The 17949-nt window shown below is 44.0% G+C and overlaps 1 protein-coding gene across 1 annotated transcript in view; it reads right to left on the reverse strand.

Annotated features, from left to right (window-relative positions):
- The window catches only part of ZC3H18 (zinc finger CCCH-type containing 18), a 152458-nt gene that overhangs the window by 110753 nt on the left and 23756 nt on the right, over positions 1-17949 (reverse strand). Inside the window, exons 3-6 of the mRNA XM_085878779.1 lie at positions 16135-16622; positions 12025-12115; positions 11134-11285; positions 10926-11018 (exon numbers count right to left, since the gene is read on the reverse strand). Of these exons, the coding sequence (XP_085734905.1) occupies positions 10926-11018; positions 11134-11285; positions 12025-12115; positions 16135-16622 (824 nt within the window). The remainder of the gene's footprint in view (positions 1-10925; positions 11019-11133; positions 11286-12024; positions 12116-16134; positions 16623-17949) is intronic.

The raw sequence follows: 17949 nt of genomic DNA on the forward strand, positions 1-17949 counted from the left end.
TTGAAAAAGCACATCCTCAGGTCCCCAGCAATATACAGTATCTGGCAAGTTTCAATTAGATCGGACCAGTGGTTGTCGAGAAACAGCGGTGACACACACACACACACACACACACACACACACACACACACACACACACACACACACACACACACACACACACACACACACACACACACACACACACACACACACACACACACACACACACACACACACACACTGCTGGAATTATAGATAGATGATGGTGGATAACATTGATTTTCATGGCAAAAGAACTCCTCAATGTCTCCATCATGGACTTGACAGGACACATACAACTGTGAGAAGAGGGCACGTTTTCTTCAGCGATGTAATCTGCTGCTGATCATTGGACTTCAATTTAGACTGAGGGCAGCTGAACAATGGCAGTTTGTTTCTCTTCAGTGGGCTGAACAGAGACTAAGATCTGTCGCCCAGGCGCTCCTTTACAAAGGTAGCATACTGCTCCTTTCCAAGCGTTTGTATGTAGCGAACTGTCACTACTTCGTCTCCCACAATATCTCTTGTGTCAAGAACCAACAGATCACTGGTTTGCTACCTTCGCATTCTGCGAAAAGTTATGTTTTGGTCGCTGTGTATTTATTTATTTGTGAATATGTGTGTTTGTTTGCTATTCGCATAACTCAGAAAGTATTAAACCGAATTGCATGAAATTTGGTGGGATGATTCGTGAGTATCCAAGGACGATTTGATTAGATTTTGGGAGCGATCGGGTCAAAGGTCAAGGTCATGAAAAGGTCAAAAACACTCTTTTGAGCATAACTTCCTTCATAATACAGTTATCGACATGCAACCACCGCCATATTGTTCCATGACGAGATACCTTTCGGATATGTAGTGTCGGATTTGACGTAACGTCATCGGAAGTGCGTCTAAATGACGTCACAAGATGACGTAAAATTTCAATTTTCGATCTCATCAGTTTTGATCATACCGTTTTGTAGGACTTACCTTAAGGACGTCACACACCAAATTTGACTTCGATCGGACTGACCGTTATGACGTCATTGACGTTTGAACATGACGTTTTTCAATTGTGGCTAAAATGTCCTGATATTTTACATTCAAATATCTATATAATTTATAAAGCAAAGTCTCCCAAATCCAGGCATTAGGATCAGTACCAAAATATCTATTTATTGATGTACAGGTTTTGCCAATTAACTATGTAGTCAAGGTCAAGGTCAGACTCAAGGTCAAAATATACTTGTAGGCATAGCTTCAGATCTAATAGAGCTATTGACATGAAACCAACGTTAAAACGTTCAGTGAACTACGAGCTTTCAGAATGGTAGTCCCCGATTGGACGTGACGTCCCCGGAAGTGCATCAAATTGACGTCAAAAGATGACGTCATTTTTCAACTTTTTAATTTTTCAGTGTTTATCATTCCATTTTGTTGGACTGCCTTCAAGGAGGTTACACAAAATTTGACGTCAATCGGACTGACGGTTGTGACGTTTTAAAATGACGTTTTTCAAATGTGCCCGGAAAAAAGTTGCGGCAGCGAAGGTATGCGCTCTACCGAGTGCCCGTTCTAGTTCTTTAAATGGGTTAGCCATTTCCTCGATTGTATGACAGAGAGAACGCACTTGTTTGGCAAATGTGCTCTGCACAGACTTCGCTTGTTCATGGTGTTTGATATCCAGCCCCTTGCTCTGTTTCTCCCTAATGCTTTCTACAGAGTCGTTAAATTCTCCGATCACTCGTGCCATTTCTGGCCCCGCCACCATCCACTGCATTAGTTGTGATACGTTTTCTGTAAGTCCTATAGCCCCTCCATCGCCTTTCACAATACAATTATTTTGCGCGTGAGCTTGATCAATGGCTATGGAAGAAAATGACCGGTGGGTCTTCTTTACGACAAAGTTGCCACTTTGAAACTGTGCTGCGACATCAGGGTGCATCCTCCCAAGATTAATCATGTCACGCAAATGAACTGGTAGCCAACGGCTGTAGTGCAGGTGACCAAGGGCGAACAACCAGGGCATAAGTTGATCCAGAGCTTCAATGTGGAGCTTGAAGTTGCCCTCTCGAAGAGATCTTACAAAGCTCAAAATAGTCAGCTCAAATTCCAATGTTCCAGACCAGTAATTAAACTGTGGACTTTCAGCAATACGCTTGTTATGCCAGGCCTCAAATGCTTGTGGCATTTCATCAGCCACCAAGCTCTTGCCATATTCATCATTTGCTCTGTGCATCAGGATGGATAGACTACTAGCCATAATCTGATGGGCATGTTTTGTCCTTGTCAAGTGGGATGCCTTGAGGAAAGAGTCTGGAGAAACTACACCAGCCTCTGCTAAAGCACTGGTTCATCCACTTTCATCTAGCCAGTCACCGATGGTTTTTAATGCAGCAATTTCTATATGAAGGCCCCCAAGCAATACTACAATCTTGCCTTCTCCGTAAGTTGTTGGCCAGTTCCATTGGATCTGCTTTGCGAGTGCAAACAATGGCTGGTCAAAAGCAATGACAGGAGTCTGACCATGATTTAGAAATTCAACATTCTGCTTGATTATATTCATAGCGTGACGTATCATAGCAGGAGAATTTGATTTCTCTGCGAAGAGTGGAAGCAGCGAGCTGATATCTGTTGGGTTTGCTGAATCGTTTTCTATGTTGCTGGCATGAAATGCTGCCCAGGAGACCCCCATATCTTGCGCAGTGTTACCATGAGACTCAACTATGTCTTTCACATGACTGAGCCACCTATAAAGCAACAAGAAATAAGCATATAGGCACAAACAGTGCGACATTTCAGTGTTCACATTCACAATAATCTACTAGTATTCGAAATATAAATAAATATAAGTGTTGGCAGATGCACAATAAGCGAGGTCCTACGACTAGAACATATTGAACTCACCTGGCATTGTCCTGCAGTGCTGCATACATTCCTTCAAGCAGGGTTCCCACTTATTTTGAGATGTCTTTTTTAAGGACTTAAGGACTTTTAAGGGCTAAAATAACCCCTTAAGGACCACATCCTAGAAATTCCAGAGGTAAAGTGAGGGTAAATAGAAATTCCAATGAAATAGCATTTTTAGCTGCGTCTCGCGTAGCGAACGTGGCTCTAAGAGTGCTCGGTGTTGTTGTTATTCTTCTTCTTCCTGTTCTTCTTCTTCTTCTTCTTCTTCTTCTTCTGGTGAAGAAAAAACCTTTAGGACTCGGCTCTTTTATATACAGGATCCGGATCTCCTTAAATACTAAACACCTGTACACATCCTCGCATTGACGGTGCCTTTTGAGAGTGTCTATCATGAACTTTTAAATATATTCGGACATTTGCTTTAAAGTTTCGAAAAGTTCACGTTACTATTTAAAGATTATTCCATTTAATGTATTGTAATTTCATAAATACACTATTTATTTCGTAAATACGTAAATACACTATGACGGGTCTCGCTATTGGCTTAATCAAGGCACGTGACGAAATATCGGAAGTTGTTGTTTATTTCTTCTTCTTCTTCCTTTTCTTGTTCTTGTTCTTGTTCTTCTGGTGAAGACAAAACCTTTAGGACACGGCTCTTGGACACATTTATCCTTGTTTAGAATACTAGTGCGAGGAAAATGAAACACCCTTCACCAAATAACAGGAAAATCTGATTTTTATTGACTTTTGAACATTTTCCTGAAATTTAAGTACTTAAATTGTACAACTCAGAAATGTTGGACTTTTATGGGTTTTAAGGACCCGTAAGAACCCAGTTCATATGAAGCAGGCGGGAGAACCGAAACTTCTGGTACTGTTGGTTCTTTTGTATGTAGGAAAGCCGGTGGTATGCTGGTGTATTCCTCTGGCAATTCTGATAAGGTCTTCTCTTTAGACTCACTTTGCCGGAGGATCTCTGTATCTCTCTCTACTCCATGGACATCGTTGTTCGGGTGCTGAAAGATGGGTATTCCTGTGCCATGATATGCCCCTTGAGCGGTCGTGGAAGTAGGATTGTGGTCTATGTTATCAACTGCACTTGTGGTGAATAGTCCATGGCGCAAGTTTGCAGGACAAACAACATGTTCTGCCTCATATCTTGCACAAACTTCATTACCCAAATCCTTTGAAATGGTAAGTACTCTGCCATATGATACGGAGAGCCCAAGGTCATACATTATGTCAATTAACTCACGCTTTCTTGTCCTGGCATGGATGAGGAGTCCGACGTAGGTAGGCAGGGATGTCTCACGATCCACACTGTGGTAGTGAGAGGTGGATCCTTCACGATGTCACATTATGAAATTTTGGCGTATAAGCTGCGAGACAGTTAGTATCGCCTGGGTATCAGTGGCATTGCTTGATTGCTGCACTATGTTTGATCCACCAGTTATCATCCCAACAAGGGTCATCAGAGACTTGGAAACTGATTGGTGCTGACACTCCTTGGAGAATTTCCCCATAAATAGACTTTTCAAGCTTCCGAATGTCCTTACGAATGACTTTAGCTGCCTTTGCCAACACGATAGCCTCCTCGTCAGAGTCATTTTCAAATGCCCTCTTTAGTGCCAGTCCGATGTCATCCTGAAAAGCAAGAAGAACATTCCTGCCTTGCTTGTGGGCTTGTAAGTCTGGTATGTTGGCTAATATTCGTTATTTCAGTCTGGTCGAGTGTTCTCGAGTAGATGTGTCTGCTCCAAGGTCATTTAGTCTTGAAGTGTACATCTGATTTAAATCTGCTAGTTTGAACACCGGTGCTACGTCATTCTCCATGCTTTCTGCATGACAGTCTTCAATATACGAAAGCAGCTCCGCCAGGACAATGCCGTGCAGTTGTTTATCAGAAGAACTTTCTCCGCTGTCAGAGCAATTCACTGACTCTGCTTTCTTGTAGAGTGTTTTTAAGCAATTGCTGTGGTACATTGCATCTTGGGACATCATATCTCCAGCGCTCAATTTGGCAACTAACATATGGTCTCGCACAATTTCTGCGCATCGCCGAACATTTCTGTCTAGTTTCTCCGTCGATGCCTTTTGGAGTTTATCTGATTTTTCACCACAAAAGAAGCAAGTGTCTTGCGATGTTCTGGCTACACCACCACTGCTGTAGCGAGTGACTTTCTTTTTTGGCGAGTCACTGTTGGTTTCACACTCATCTCTTTTCCTGTTTTCTACCCGTTGAAGTTTGGTATTGTTGTACTTATCCTTGCATTTTTTGTGCCATTTAGCTGCATTCGACTTTAGAGTTGAAGCAACTCCTGTTCCATTGTCTAACCTTGATAAGTTTATATTATCTGGAAGACTCTGAAGCTCTTTGAATCTTATCAAATTACCTGCAAGATTATCATAAAGTGTACCAATGTCAATATCAGTCCTCTTTGAATCAGCTGGGCATCGCAGTGGTTCTTTTAATATCTCTTGACACAAAATGCATTTTGTCCAATCTATCGGCGATGATGATGATTCAGATGTTGAAGGAGTTTCTGGACGTTGTCTGGGGTCTAAAATCTTGAAGGATTTAGCCATTGTTGGTATTTTGATTACGACACCACCACCACAGCTTCGACAACTAACAACAGCATGCATTGTGATATGGAGATACTGATCTGAAAGAAGAAGATGAAGGATGAATGAATGGATGAATGCGTGCGATATACACAGATTAACTGGAAGAACGTTAACTGTGATGCATGGTGCAATTACCACATTACACGTTCATATGTTTGTCATCATTTTATCATGGAGCAGCCATTTTGAATTTGGCAGCCAATTTGAATTTGAAAGCCATCTTGGTTAAGAAATGAAGAACATGTGAAACGTAAGGGAAAAGTTAGTGACATTTCACATTTCTGGTCAATTTTCCAACCAATCATAGGAAATATATTCATTTATATGGTTGTATCGGTAATTTCGCCCATGGTGGCGGTCATTTTAAAAATGACTGCCATCTTGGAAAAAATTCAGTTGGCCCCATATCTAATATTGTTCAGTAGGTAAAACACTACAACTGTGCAAAGTTTCATGCTTATCACCAAAAGTGCACAATACTTCCACCATTCTGCAGCACTAAATAGTGAACGTAGGTCGAGAAAAAGTATTTTTTTTTTCGAATTTTGCGTATTTCAGCCTCGACACCCTTGGTGATCGAATCTGGAAAAATGCTGCGGTTCATTTTTGTAGTAGTTATTAAACCCTATCCATACACTGAATTTGAACGTTCCGCCGTCGACGGTTTCCGAGGTCAAGGTCACTTAACATATTCCCTGGTTTACCACCTTTCCGCATTCGGAGGGCTGCCGTTCGGAAACTATGAGAGATAGAGGAACGTTATGCTGTCACGATAACTAGATGGGGATGCAAGGAATAGGCAGGAGTTGGTCCGGTCGCTCTACCTATCATAAGGCGCTGTCACACCTTGACGTTTTAGCCAGCAATGGCAACGTATAAAAATGTATGTAAAACGTTGGCGTACGCTGAAGTTTTGAGGTTTTTTTTTTTAAGTTTTGGTCGTATTAACAACGTGTTGGTCGTATGCATAACATGTTAGTAACGGGCACAGAACGTTTCGTTGTCTTATAGATAACTTATACCAACGAATGCTAAGCCTGTTGTCGGCGTTCACAACCTATGCCCAACGATAGTTTAACTTCGGCATAGCGCGATGCATGTATCGCCGACGAACTCGTGGCATTCTCTGTTAAAAAGCTGCCGCATGCCGATTTAAATCATAACCGCCTGAAAATTAGAAGTGTCAACATCGCAGTCACACCTTGACGATTTAGCCAGCGTATGCCAACCTATGAAAAATGTGTCAAACGCTGGCAGACGTTGAATACGGTATGGGTAAGTTGTGTATACGTTAGGAGCACGCTGAAAAACGAGGAAGTACGCTGTCATATTCCGTGGTACGTCTAGTACGTCGTGAAATTTCAAGCATGCTGAAAATTTTACGACGTATGGCTCACAAGTACCGCATACGCTGGCATAAGTTCTCGGCACGCTCCGCGATCGTCGACACACGCTACTTGTAAGTTACTCATAAGTCGAAACACATCAAGGTAATGTTTAGCATACCCTAAACTTAATTTTTAACCTATGAGTAGCGTGCTTTGAAGCTATGTGTAACGTATCTCAAACACACATTGTCATATGTAGATGAATTTGATTGACGTCTTCTGGACGACCACAGAACTTACTGAACGTGTTTCTAACTTACATATACCGTATAATGGCGATTTGGCAGCATTTATGGGAATTGGTATATACAAATGGGCTTCACAAGAGGAACCCGTCAGTGTTCCAGACTCCATGTTGAGTCGATGTCAATGTCAGTAGCATCAGTTGTAGTAGAATTAGGTGAGCGTGTCAGTAGTAGTAGTAGTAGTAGTAGTAGTAGTAGGTCCATGTCAGTAGTAGTAGGTGAGCGTGATGGGGAGGGTGTGGGTGATGATGGATCCTCGTTGCATCCACGAATAGGAGACTACTTTGCACCATTGTTCGATGTTCTTTTCGGCTAGTTTTTTTTTCTCATTCCCACGATGAACTATTTTTTTTGTTTCAGTTTTTAAAGTATTCAAAACGACTTGGACAAATGCATAATGTACTAGTAATGAACACAGAACGCTTCGATAACTTATAGATAAGTTATACCAACGATTGATTAGCGTGTTTTAGGCGTCCACAACCTATGCCCAACGATAGTCTAATGTATGCATAGCGTGGCAGCGTATCGTCGACGATCAATAGAGGTTTTCTATTCATAGGCTGCAAATTCAATTTTAATAAATGCCTGTCACTCGCGTATTGTTTTTGGACGCTGGTGCTCGGCAATTGAAATCATTTCCATTGAATGAGTTAAATCGCTTCCACAGCACTGCAGTCACGGCACCAACAGCAGCAGGCTCAGTGCCAGCCTCATGCCAGGTTCAAGCAGATCCCTGTAGAAGGTGTACTGCTTGGTTATCCTTGGACCCACTCTGGCTAACAGCTCGTTGAACATCGCTGGGGGCATTTGCAGAAAGTTGATGAAGGATGCATGGTTCTCGTTCCGGAGTTCCACCATGAGCTGGTCATATATGCCGTAATGGCGTCGCCTCCCCATCCATGGTCTGACCCAGTTCCTTCTCCTCCGTTCACGTCTTCTTCTCCCGGCTCTATTGGCACGCAATTGGAGTGCAGTGTCAACTCGATGAGGTCATGTTGATGTTGGAGGACAGCTAGTAGGTATTCTCGTCTCAGCCTTGCCAGATCCTCCATCTCTCGGATGACATGGACATCTGGTCACCATAGAGTCTGGAACACTGACGGGTTCCTCCTGTGAATTCCATTTTTATATACCAATTCCCCTAATCACTGCCAATACGCCATTATACGGTATCTGTAAGTTAGAAACGCGTTCAGCAAGTTCTGTGGTCGTCCTGAAAACGTCAAATACGTCTACATACGTATTTGTGCGTAGGACATGCTTTACAAATAACTCCCAAGCACGTTACTCATAGGTTATAAATAAGTCACGGGTACCCTAAACATTACTTTGATGCATTTCGACGTATGAGGAACTTTCAAGTAACGTGTTGCGAAGTGTGAACAACGTTCGTGTAGCGTGCTTACAAAACGTTACTCATAAGTTAGAAATAAGTTTCGGGTACGCTAAACATTACCTCAACGTGTTTCGACTTATGAGTAACTTACAATCATCGTGTGTCAACGATCGCATAACGTGCCGACAACTTATGGCCAGCGTAGCAGAACGTGCGAGTCATACGCCGGCATGCGTCGTAAAATTTCAAGCATGCAAAAATTTGAGGACAACCCAAAAGTACAACGTTTAAAGTCAGCGAACTACGACGTATGGCAGTGTTTTTCAGCGTGGTCTCAACGTAGACAAAACGTACCCATAATGTATTCAACGTGTGCCAGCGTTTTAGACAATTTTTTTCATAAATCGGCATACGCTGGCTAAATCGTCAAGGTGTGACAGCGGCTCTAGAAGCCTCGCTACATCAGTTACCATTTGGGTTCTTAAAACGTGGTTTTTCGGCCGCTGCATAGCAACGGGTGGTTGCTTAGCAACGAAACTCAAACGCGCACACTCCCAGCCTATATGGCACCTGTTCGCCAAGTTTCATCGAAATCGGTTTGCTGGTTTGTGCTGTGGAGCCTCGCGTTGCAGACACACACACACACACACACACACACACACACACACACACACACACACACACACACACACACACACACACACACACACACACACACACACACACACACACACACACACACACACACACACACAAAACCCGACAATGACCGATATCTAGCGAATTCCAACAGGCAGAAAGGGGTGAAAACATAACCCCTTCACCTTCGATGGCAGAGGTAATCAAACACAGTTTGGACGTTCAAAGAATAAATTTGATAAATTGCAAAAACTTTAATTTACGAAATTTAATGGAAAGTAAGACAATCCATGAAGAAGAGGGGGCATGGGGGAGGGGCGCGGTGACACTCCGGCGATGTGGGGAAAAAAAGATACTTGGACAACCTTGATATGCTTCAGTTATACACTTGTAGTCTGTGTGGCAATATTCAGCTGTCACATTTATGTCCACATCACAAAATAATAGCATCATCACGAAACCATCATTCTAGTTTAAGTTTTTCAATGCACCAGACTTTAATGTATGGAAGGTTGCTGCTGCTGTTGTTGTTGTTGTTGTTGTTGTTGTTGTTTTCGTGCCCTTCTTTCATTAGTAGTAATGGGAGAGGACCAAGAAACTCTGTTTCAAATCCAATTCCCATTCATATGTGCCATTTACTCTGCTAATCAACAGATTAAAATCAATTCAATCAAAGAAGTGCACAACCGACGCTGTGTAACCAATGACCAATCAAAAATTCTCAGTTAATTGTGCTCATTTGCTGTCAATATCAATCTGCTTCATGGAGTTCAACAATTTAACAGCATCGAGCGACACAACTGCTCAGGATGTACTTACATAGCAAAACATTGCTGATAAACCAGATAGACATTGGTTGAACATACAACTCTGATTAACTGGAGTTAGCTGCTGATAATCCCCAGACATCATGACCTCTAATGAACAAATGAAGAGCAATTTGTTCATCAGCATGAAATTTAATGGTCAGTGATTCAAATTAATTTCAATTTATGGCCATTTGTTTTTGTATATTCACACAGGTTGGGAACTAAAACGAGAAACTTAAAATTGGGGTGAGAAAAAGTGTGAGAAAGAAGGATAAAAGGAGTGAGAGAATGGGAGGTAGAGGGGTGTGAGAGCAGTTGGGTTCAAAGCAGTAGTAGTTTCGAAGATGGGAGAATTGGAAAGGAAGGAAGAGCATGTATGGAACATTTGGAGGGGACAGTGGGGGAGGAGAGGAGGTATCAAAAATGCCATCATATTTGCACACACAAATAGATAGCCTTTTTGAAGGTGCAAATCTTCTTTGTTTGGATGCAGCACAAGGCTAGAGGGTAGCATCACTAGCTGAGGGCACAGCTATGCCGCTGATGCAATGCCCTCTGGAGGTTGGGGCAGGAATTTGGAATATGACCATGGCGGTGGGAATATCTTGCTGTTTGCGAACAACACCATGCGATCTTTAGCGTCCACCAACGAATGCTGGCAGATGGGATGGCTGCCTGTTTAACGTCCATCCAAGGGCCAATACACACATTGATGAATCACCCTGCCTGTGAAACGCCAGGATGACAGTTTATAGCTGGGTCGGGATTCAAACTAAGGCTGGACAGCTCAGAGGTGAGTATGTGCAACTTCAGGCCATCCTATCAGCCGAAAAAAACAAAACAAAAAAAACAACCCTTGTGATAGTGCTTGCAAATGGAGAGGATGGCAAACCCCCCAAGGAAACTCTAAGCAGAGCAGTGATGCTCTGGAAGGTGTACAAAAGAAAATAAATAAACATACCTCCTTAGCATGACGTAGCCCTCGCTCCCATGCACTCTCTGTTGGGGGCTCCATCGGAGGGGGAGGCAAAAGCTCCTCCATTGCCACCCCTGCCTGTATAAAACACCACCCACACAGACCAGAGACCAATCCACACAATGCCAAACTTTACCAAATGTGTCAATCCATTCAAAGCAAGGTTATTGGAAAACAAGGAAAAACGACACACCCATTGGACGTTTGGGAGAAACGTGTGCTGGGGCATTGGTGGGCCTCCGTTTGAAGCAAAAGGATCAGGTTTTGGAGGCAGCAACGAGTAACTGCCCTTATCGTTGATACCAGGGTGGATGAAGCGACAGTTGAATCCCCAAGTACAGCTTCCTGGAGATAAATAATTGCCATTTGTCAGTCAAGCGACGTCAGACCTGATTGCAAAATGGAAAGAAACCCAATGAGGAGAAAGTGGGTCGCATTTTATTAGCTTTTGTACAGCCAATTATGAGGTGCCGTTGAAGAAAAACAAGGGGGCTCGTTGGTCCATTGAACCAAATTTTCATTCGTCTTCACGGTCTTGTAGCATACCTGCCTGCTGTTCTGCTGGAGTATTAGCTTGCCTTTCACCAATCCCAGATGTGCTTGGGCCAGGGCAGGCTAATACGTTCGTTATTATTATTGCCAAATTATACTACTATGATTATTACTGCTGTTAATATTATCACTATTAACGAATTAATGTATGCTTTGTTACAATGTTATCATTCTTTTTGTTATTTATTTTGTAATTGGAATGCCATGCCACGGAAGGAGCGATTAAGCTGCTCCTTCCACCTTAACATGGCATGCGTTTAAAACATGGGAATTCTTCCTGGTTCTTTGTAGTTAATTTGCCGAATCAACTCAGGAGATCATGGCAATCATTTCAGTGCGTCACACTCCACATCAGAAAACTCCATAAAAACAACATAACGCAGACAGACAGACAGACAGACAGACAGACAGACAGACAGACAGACAGACAGACAGACAGACAGACAGACAGACAGACACAGTAGATGCTTGCATGTGCCAACAAATAAAATAATAAAAAAACTTAAAGGCAAGATAAGGCAGCAATCCAGACCTGCCCCTTTAAGAAAGAAGCGGCAGATGGGTCTTGGGCGAGAACGCTTGTCACTGCCGTCTTTTACTTCGCCCTCCTCCAGATCATCATCCTAATGGCAGGGAGGTAGACAATAATGAGCCATTCAAAGCAACAACAAAAGAGTATACCTTCGAAGTCTTTCTCCCACCTATGGAACCATCTCCTAGAGTCAGCAGCACAATGTCACACTTCTGTAAAAGGAGACCAAAAACTGGTTGTACGGAACCAAAATGCAACCCAAAGACATTTCATCATCCAATTGAGTATGGTGTGCACGCATACAAGCTATCAAGCACACACAAACACGCCGCATATCATCTTGCCGACAAGCCCTCAGCTTTCGTTCTCCTCCAGAACCCACCATTTTGTGGAGAAACGTCGTACACAAGTTACACGGCTGGTAAACCTCGCTCTGAATCGTGAGAAGAATATAACCCACAATAGTGAAATAAAGCAGCAAAGACAACTACCGAGCCGGTCCACAACCTGGTAACATGCAAATATTGGGTTACCGTCTGTTATGGCAACTTACCATCTGGCACTAATCTCATAGTAATATTAAACACGAGCGAGAACATGTCCTCCACCGATGTGAGATTTTGTAAGTCCAAAAAGGGCAGAACTGAAAAGTTGATGAAACACCCTGAAACTCGAACATGTTCTGTAACTTATCATAAAAAAGCCACGTACCAAGTTTCAGTTGAATATTTTAAAGGATATGGAGAAAAATAGTCTGAAAAACCACAGGTGGGATGGACAGATGGAGAGCAAACCTATAGTCCCGTCCAGGTGAAACCGGTCAGGGACAAATAACCCTCCCACATAATACTGCAAAGGATTTGACGGTGGCGGGATTCGCACCCTACTCTTGACAGCCAAATGTTGAAGATTCGGCGTCACTTAACAGCACTGCCGTCTCCAGGGTTATAACGCCGGCTGGCTCAGCACAGGTCTCGGGCCACACGCCTCAGACCACGATACCAAAATACACCTGTGCCTTGCCAGTTGGGGAAATAGACCCCGGTTACAGACTGGGTTTGTCAGAGACCGAGCGAAGTCTGCCAGTCCGTAACCATTTTGGTTTTAAATACAAATCGAGCGAATTGTTCCTCAGCACGGCAGGAATAAACTCAAAGCGGCAACTTTCATATGAATCAGCCAGATTTATTGGGGACACATCGGGGAACACGACACAAGCAAAACATTCACGAACGTTATAATTAATCTATAACCCTCTCTTAACTAGGGAGCTTCGGATTACAGGTTTCGAAGGGAACCCTAGCGAGATAAACCTTAGACAACAAGCAGACAAGACTCAGAGTACTTGGTGATGCCTCATGGATGAGGGGAAAGTGTCAAAGGCACGAATGCGGCTCGTGACAAGCCGATGTCAACGGATTCGAGCACCCAGCTCGAGCATGCAGCGTGGCAAAATGGCGCTAGTACTCCTTCTCCCAGCACCGCCTGCGCACCAACGTCAGCGCGTTCAGCCCCCGTAAAGTCGACGGCACAAGAGCGAAAGATCCACGGTGTGCTCCAGCTGGCTTTTCACAATGTCCAGCATACAAATCCAGGTCTGGCCTGCTCACCAAATTTGGCCAAATCGGGGTGTTGGGCTCCGCAGGCGGATCGACGGGATGGAAAAACGTGTCGAGCCGTGCAGTCAGTAGGGACAGTCAGAGGCTCCGTCACTGGACTCCGGATGAACCTGGGGACGACCCGCACGCTGGGTCCATCGCCGAGGAGGAACAGCCGTCAACTCACTCCTCACCAAGCAGATCGCAGACTCGACTCTCGCGGCCTCTCATCCAGTAGCAGGCAGACTCTCAGTCGTTTCTCACCCACCAGAAGGCAGACTGACCTCATCCAGTTCCTCTTGCCTTTCGGGGCGGCCTTTTCACGAAAGCCGATCGCAAAAAACCTCATGCAGTTCCTCTTACTGCCGATCGCCCGTATCGTGGCTCAGGGAGTTCCACCCTTGCCTTCCCGGCGCTCGCTCTCTGGACATTCCCCTGGGGACCCGTGATTGGTCCATCGCTCGAGATTGCAGCTGCCCTCCACCAATCGGCTGCCGACGCCTCGCCGACCGACTCTGAGAGCGCTGGGCGGGGCATGGTTCGGAGTGGGGAAGGAAGAAGAAGAAAACCCTCTCTCGGCACACCATCACTGTATGAACAATGGACAGCCTGCTACACCTCCCGACACACATGTAACGTCCAATTACCGAACAACCTGACTAAACATGCATTTAAGGGGGGATCTAATCCTATATTTAATAACACACCAAGGGCCATTTCCGCAACAATACCACTCACTGATAACCCCACAGACAAGTGCTTCCATATAAAACACAGCAAACTAGAGTGACACCGCGGTATCGCGCACACCTCCCTCCGCCAGACTGAACAGTATACATTTTGTATCCCACCAATAGGCCGGATCTGCATCCGGACCTCAACCAAAATATAATCAGCTTGTTCTTGTCACCTACCCAAATCATTCACCTCGTTTTGTCATAATCCATCCACAACATTTTGAAATATCAAGCTCTATGTCGATTTTGGCCCCATCTCTCAATGGTGAAGAATCACTTAAAAAAATTAAAAAATTCTCGTATCCAGATTCGGATCTTCACCAAATTTGAATCAATTTGTCCTTGTCCCACACCAAACCTCTTCACCGAGTTTCATCCAAATCAATCCACAACCTTTAGAGATATCCTGCTCACAGACAAACAGACAGACAGGGGTGAAAACATAACCTCCATCCACCTTTGATGGCAGAGGTAATCAAATATATAAACTCTGTCAACTATAATTTAACTTCACCAAGTTATCGAATCATGAAAATGAAGGGTCGAACAGAAGGTTATGCACATTTCCGATGAATAAACTACGGTATTAACTAAGCCAGCGAAACAACATGTTTTGCTAAAAAAATAACCTATCATGGTACCGCAGGTGTTTTGTTAAATCCAACAGAAGAACTGATGAATGTGATGAAAGGAACCCAAGATTACAATCTATGTGCAATAATTACATACATATGCTTTTAGTAAATTTCATATAAATGCGTGCAAGATAAAATGAAGCATATTCATGCGTTTCATTGCTATATACTGTAGTGAACAGGCTGCAAGTGCATCGACCGACACGAACGAGTGTTGCCACGAGAATCTCGGGAGAGGTGGACCAATCCAAGCTCTTTCCTGTATGAAGTGGCTTTGACTACCAACAACAAAAAAAAAGAGCATCGAGCACACCATTCCCCTTTCCACAATCACAATCACAGCTACATTACACCACATGGTTTCATAATTGAAGCTGCTGGGAATGGTAATCATGACCTCGGATTTGAGGGGAAGAAAAGATCACGATTGCTGGGAGAAATAAAAAAAAAACAAAGAAAAGTTTTTTTTCAAGAATGTCGCCAAGGTGGCAAAATCTTGACACTTTCTACTTCACCCCAACCCTCTCAAGCATCTGAGGGATGTTTCCTTGAGTCATGTCTGTGGACACCCATATTGAAAATATGTACAATTATTGCCAAACGGGAGATAAATATCCCTTCATAGTCAAAGATAGCCATCACATGAAACACATGAATCACCTGATGACCTATATAGCTTAAGAGCTGCTGCCCAGACAGCAACCACAATCAGCAAGCGGTGTAACGTGGTGTCAAGGAACCTTCCAAGAAGACCACACCACTTGCCAAACGTAGTTCAGGCGGGTATTTGTAATTTGTCGAAGGTCCTGGCGATAACCAACCGACTCTTCAAGAAAGACATCTTGGGGTCTTTAACATCTGCCAACTAATACTATCAAACGAGACATCCAGTTTATCGTCCATCTGAGGGATGGCGTGCACACACCGATGCCTCGCTCTGTATGCGAAACACCAGGACGCACTTTTATAGCTGGGTGAGGATTCAAACCCAGGCGAGACAGCTCAGAGGTGAGTGTGCATACCATGAGGCTATTCTACCAATCCAATTGGCAAACAGACAGATGGAGTAAAAAAGGAAAGTTCCTCCATATTTCAAATGCAATGTGTAGAGATGAAAAAAAAAATAAAACTACCACTTACATCAATTTCACCATCATCAATCTCTCCATCGTCTTCTGCCCTTTTCAGGACACCTCGGGCATCTGCAGCTTCCGCAACTGCATCCTGCCCTCTTTCTGCTTTAATCTCCACTCCCTTTGACTTCTCTTTTAATGGCTCTTCATTTATTTTCCCATCATACTTGACTGCTTTTTTATCCTTTACTTCTTCGTTTGTACATGATGCTGTTGCCACAACGACCCCTTTTGCTTCTTGTCCTTCTCCATCTTCGATGTCTTCCTTGCATTTATCTTCATCACCACTGGCACAGGCTCCTTCATTTTCTCTGACTTTTTCATCACCCACATCAATCTTTAACATCTCAGCATCTTCTTCCTCATCATAATCCAATTCGTGGTCATCCACATATCTGCCCGAAGCATCCTCAGACTTCCTGACCAAGCCAGAGGTGTTATCATCAGCATGCTCAGAAAGTAGGTTTTCCAGAGACCCCTTCACGACATGACTTCCTGAGGAATAAAGAAAACAAAAATGAAAACAAAGCATACCTCCAAAAACTCCAGACAGTCAGACAGGGGTGAAAACATAACCTGCCACCACCATAAATGAATTACAATCATACGAATAGTATGCCTGGTGTTGGCTTAATGGTGAGCATGGCGGGCTTGGGATCCGAAGGTCCCGAATTTAAATCCCGCTCAGCCATTTAATAAACACAAGGTGGGGTTGACTCAGCCTGTCATCCTTCCGAAGTCAGCAAAATGAGTATCAGCTTTCTGGGATGATTGAGCCATTCAATTATCCTGCGTTGGAGTGGCGACCGATCCAGGATCGTGCCCAATAGCCCAGGAGACTGCTTCAGCAGCACCGATGCTCTGTACAGAGTATGGTCCCAATGGATGGATTCTAAGAGTTCAACATCGCTTGAATTATTAGCATACCAAGAGGTATATTGCGTTGGTTTTGATGTTCGATAAAGACGGCCAAGAGTCTTTCCACATTTTCCATAATGCTGCTTTGGATTATCTTAGTAACGCTTAAATGTGTCACACTTTGAAGACTTGCATGATTAAATTGTTCTTGCTATCGTAAGAGGTAGCACCAAAAAAATCAAAACAAAATCTGAAAACCCACTCCGTGGGAGTGCCTCCTGTGCAGCTGCGCTCTGCAGGGCAGCCCACCCCACGGAATGATGGGATTGGGGCAAAGCCTTCGGGACCACCACTCTTTCATGATAGGAAGAAAACCACAGGGAAACCTTACCGGGTCAGAATGCGGTTGTGTGTGTCGGGGTGGTGCTGAAGTGTTGTCCACCAGCCGGTGGTCTCCTTGGGTTAACCTGAGGCGGCCTCTTCGTGTGGGAGCCTGGAATGTCCTCTCCCTAAACCCACGGCCACAACGAACCCACGACGCATTTGTGCCACAACACGACAGAAAATTTGGGCAAATCGTGGGTCATCGCAAGACAGTCCTATGAAATTTTGAGCATCGTGGCATCGACTTGACGTCGTGAGACAAAATTGGACAAGCACCTTTTTTTGCTCAACGATTTTTTGTGGTATCTATGTCTTGTGGCTGTCGTGAGTCTGTCCGACGACAGTCTTGCGTTATATAGTCGGGAGACGGACGCGCGAGTATCGCAGGACTGTCGCACGCGCATCCCACGAGTGAACCACGACCTGATCACGTGAAAAACAGCCCCCCCCGCCAATTCACGATGGTCCCACGACTGACTTGCGACACACCCACGACATATCTTATTTTTCTGTCGCGTCCCCATCGCCAAACAATCTTTAATGTGTCGTAGCCCTTGTGACCACTCAAAATAGATTTCGG

Source organism: Eptatretus burgeri, chromosome 4 (assembly GCF_056783735.1).
Source record: "Eptatretus burgeri isolate ZD-2024b chromosome 4, Ebu_testis_v1, whole genome shotgun sequence".
NCBI classification, from domain to species: Eukaryota; Metazoa; Chordata; class Myxini; order Myxiniformes; family Myxinidae; genus Eptatretus; species Eptatretus burgeri.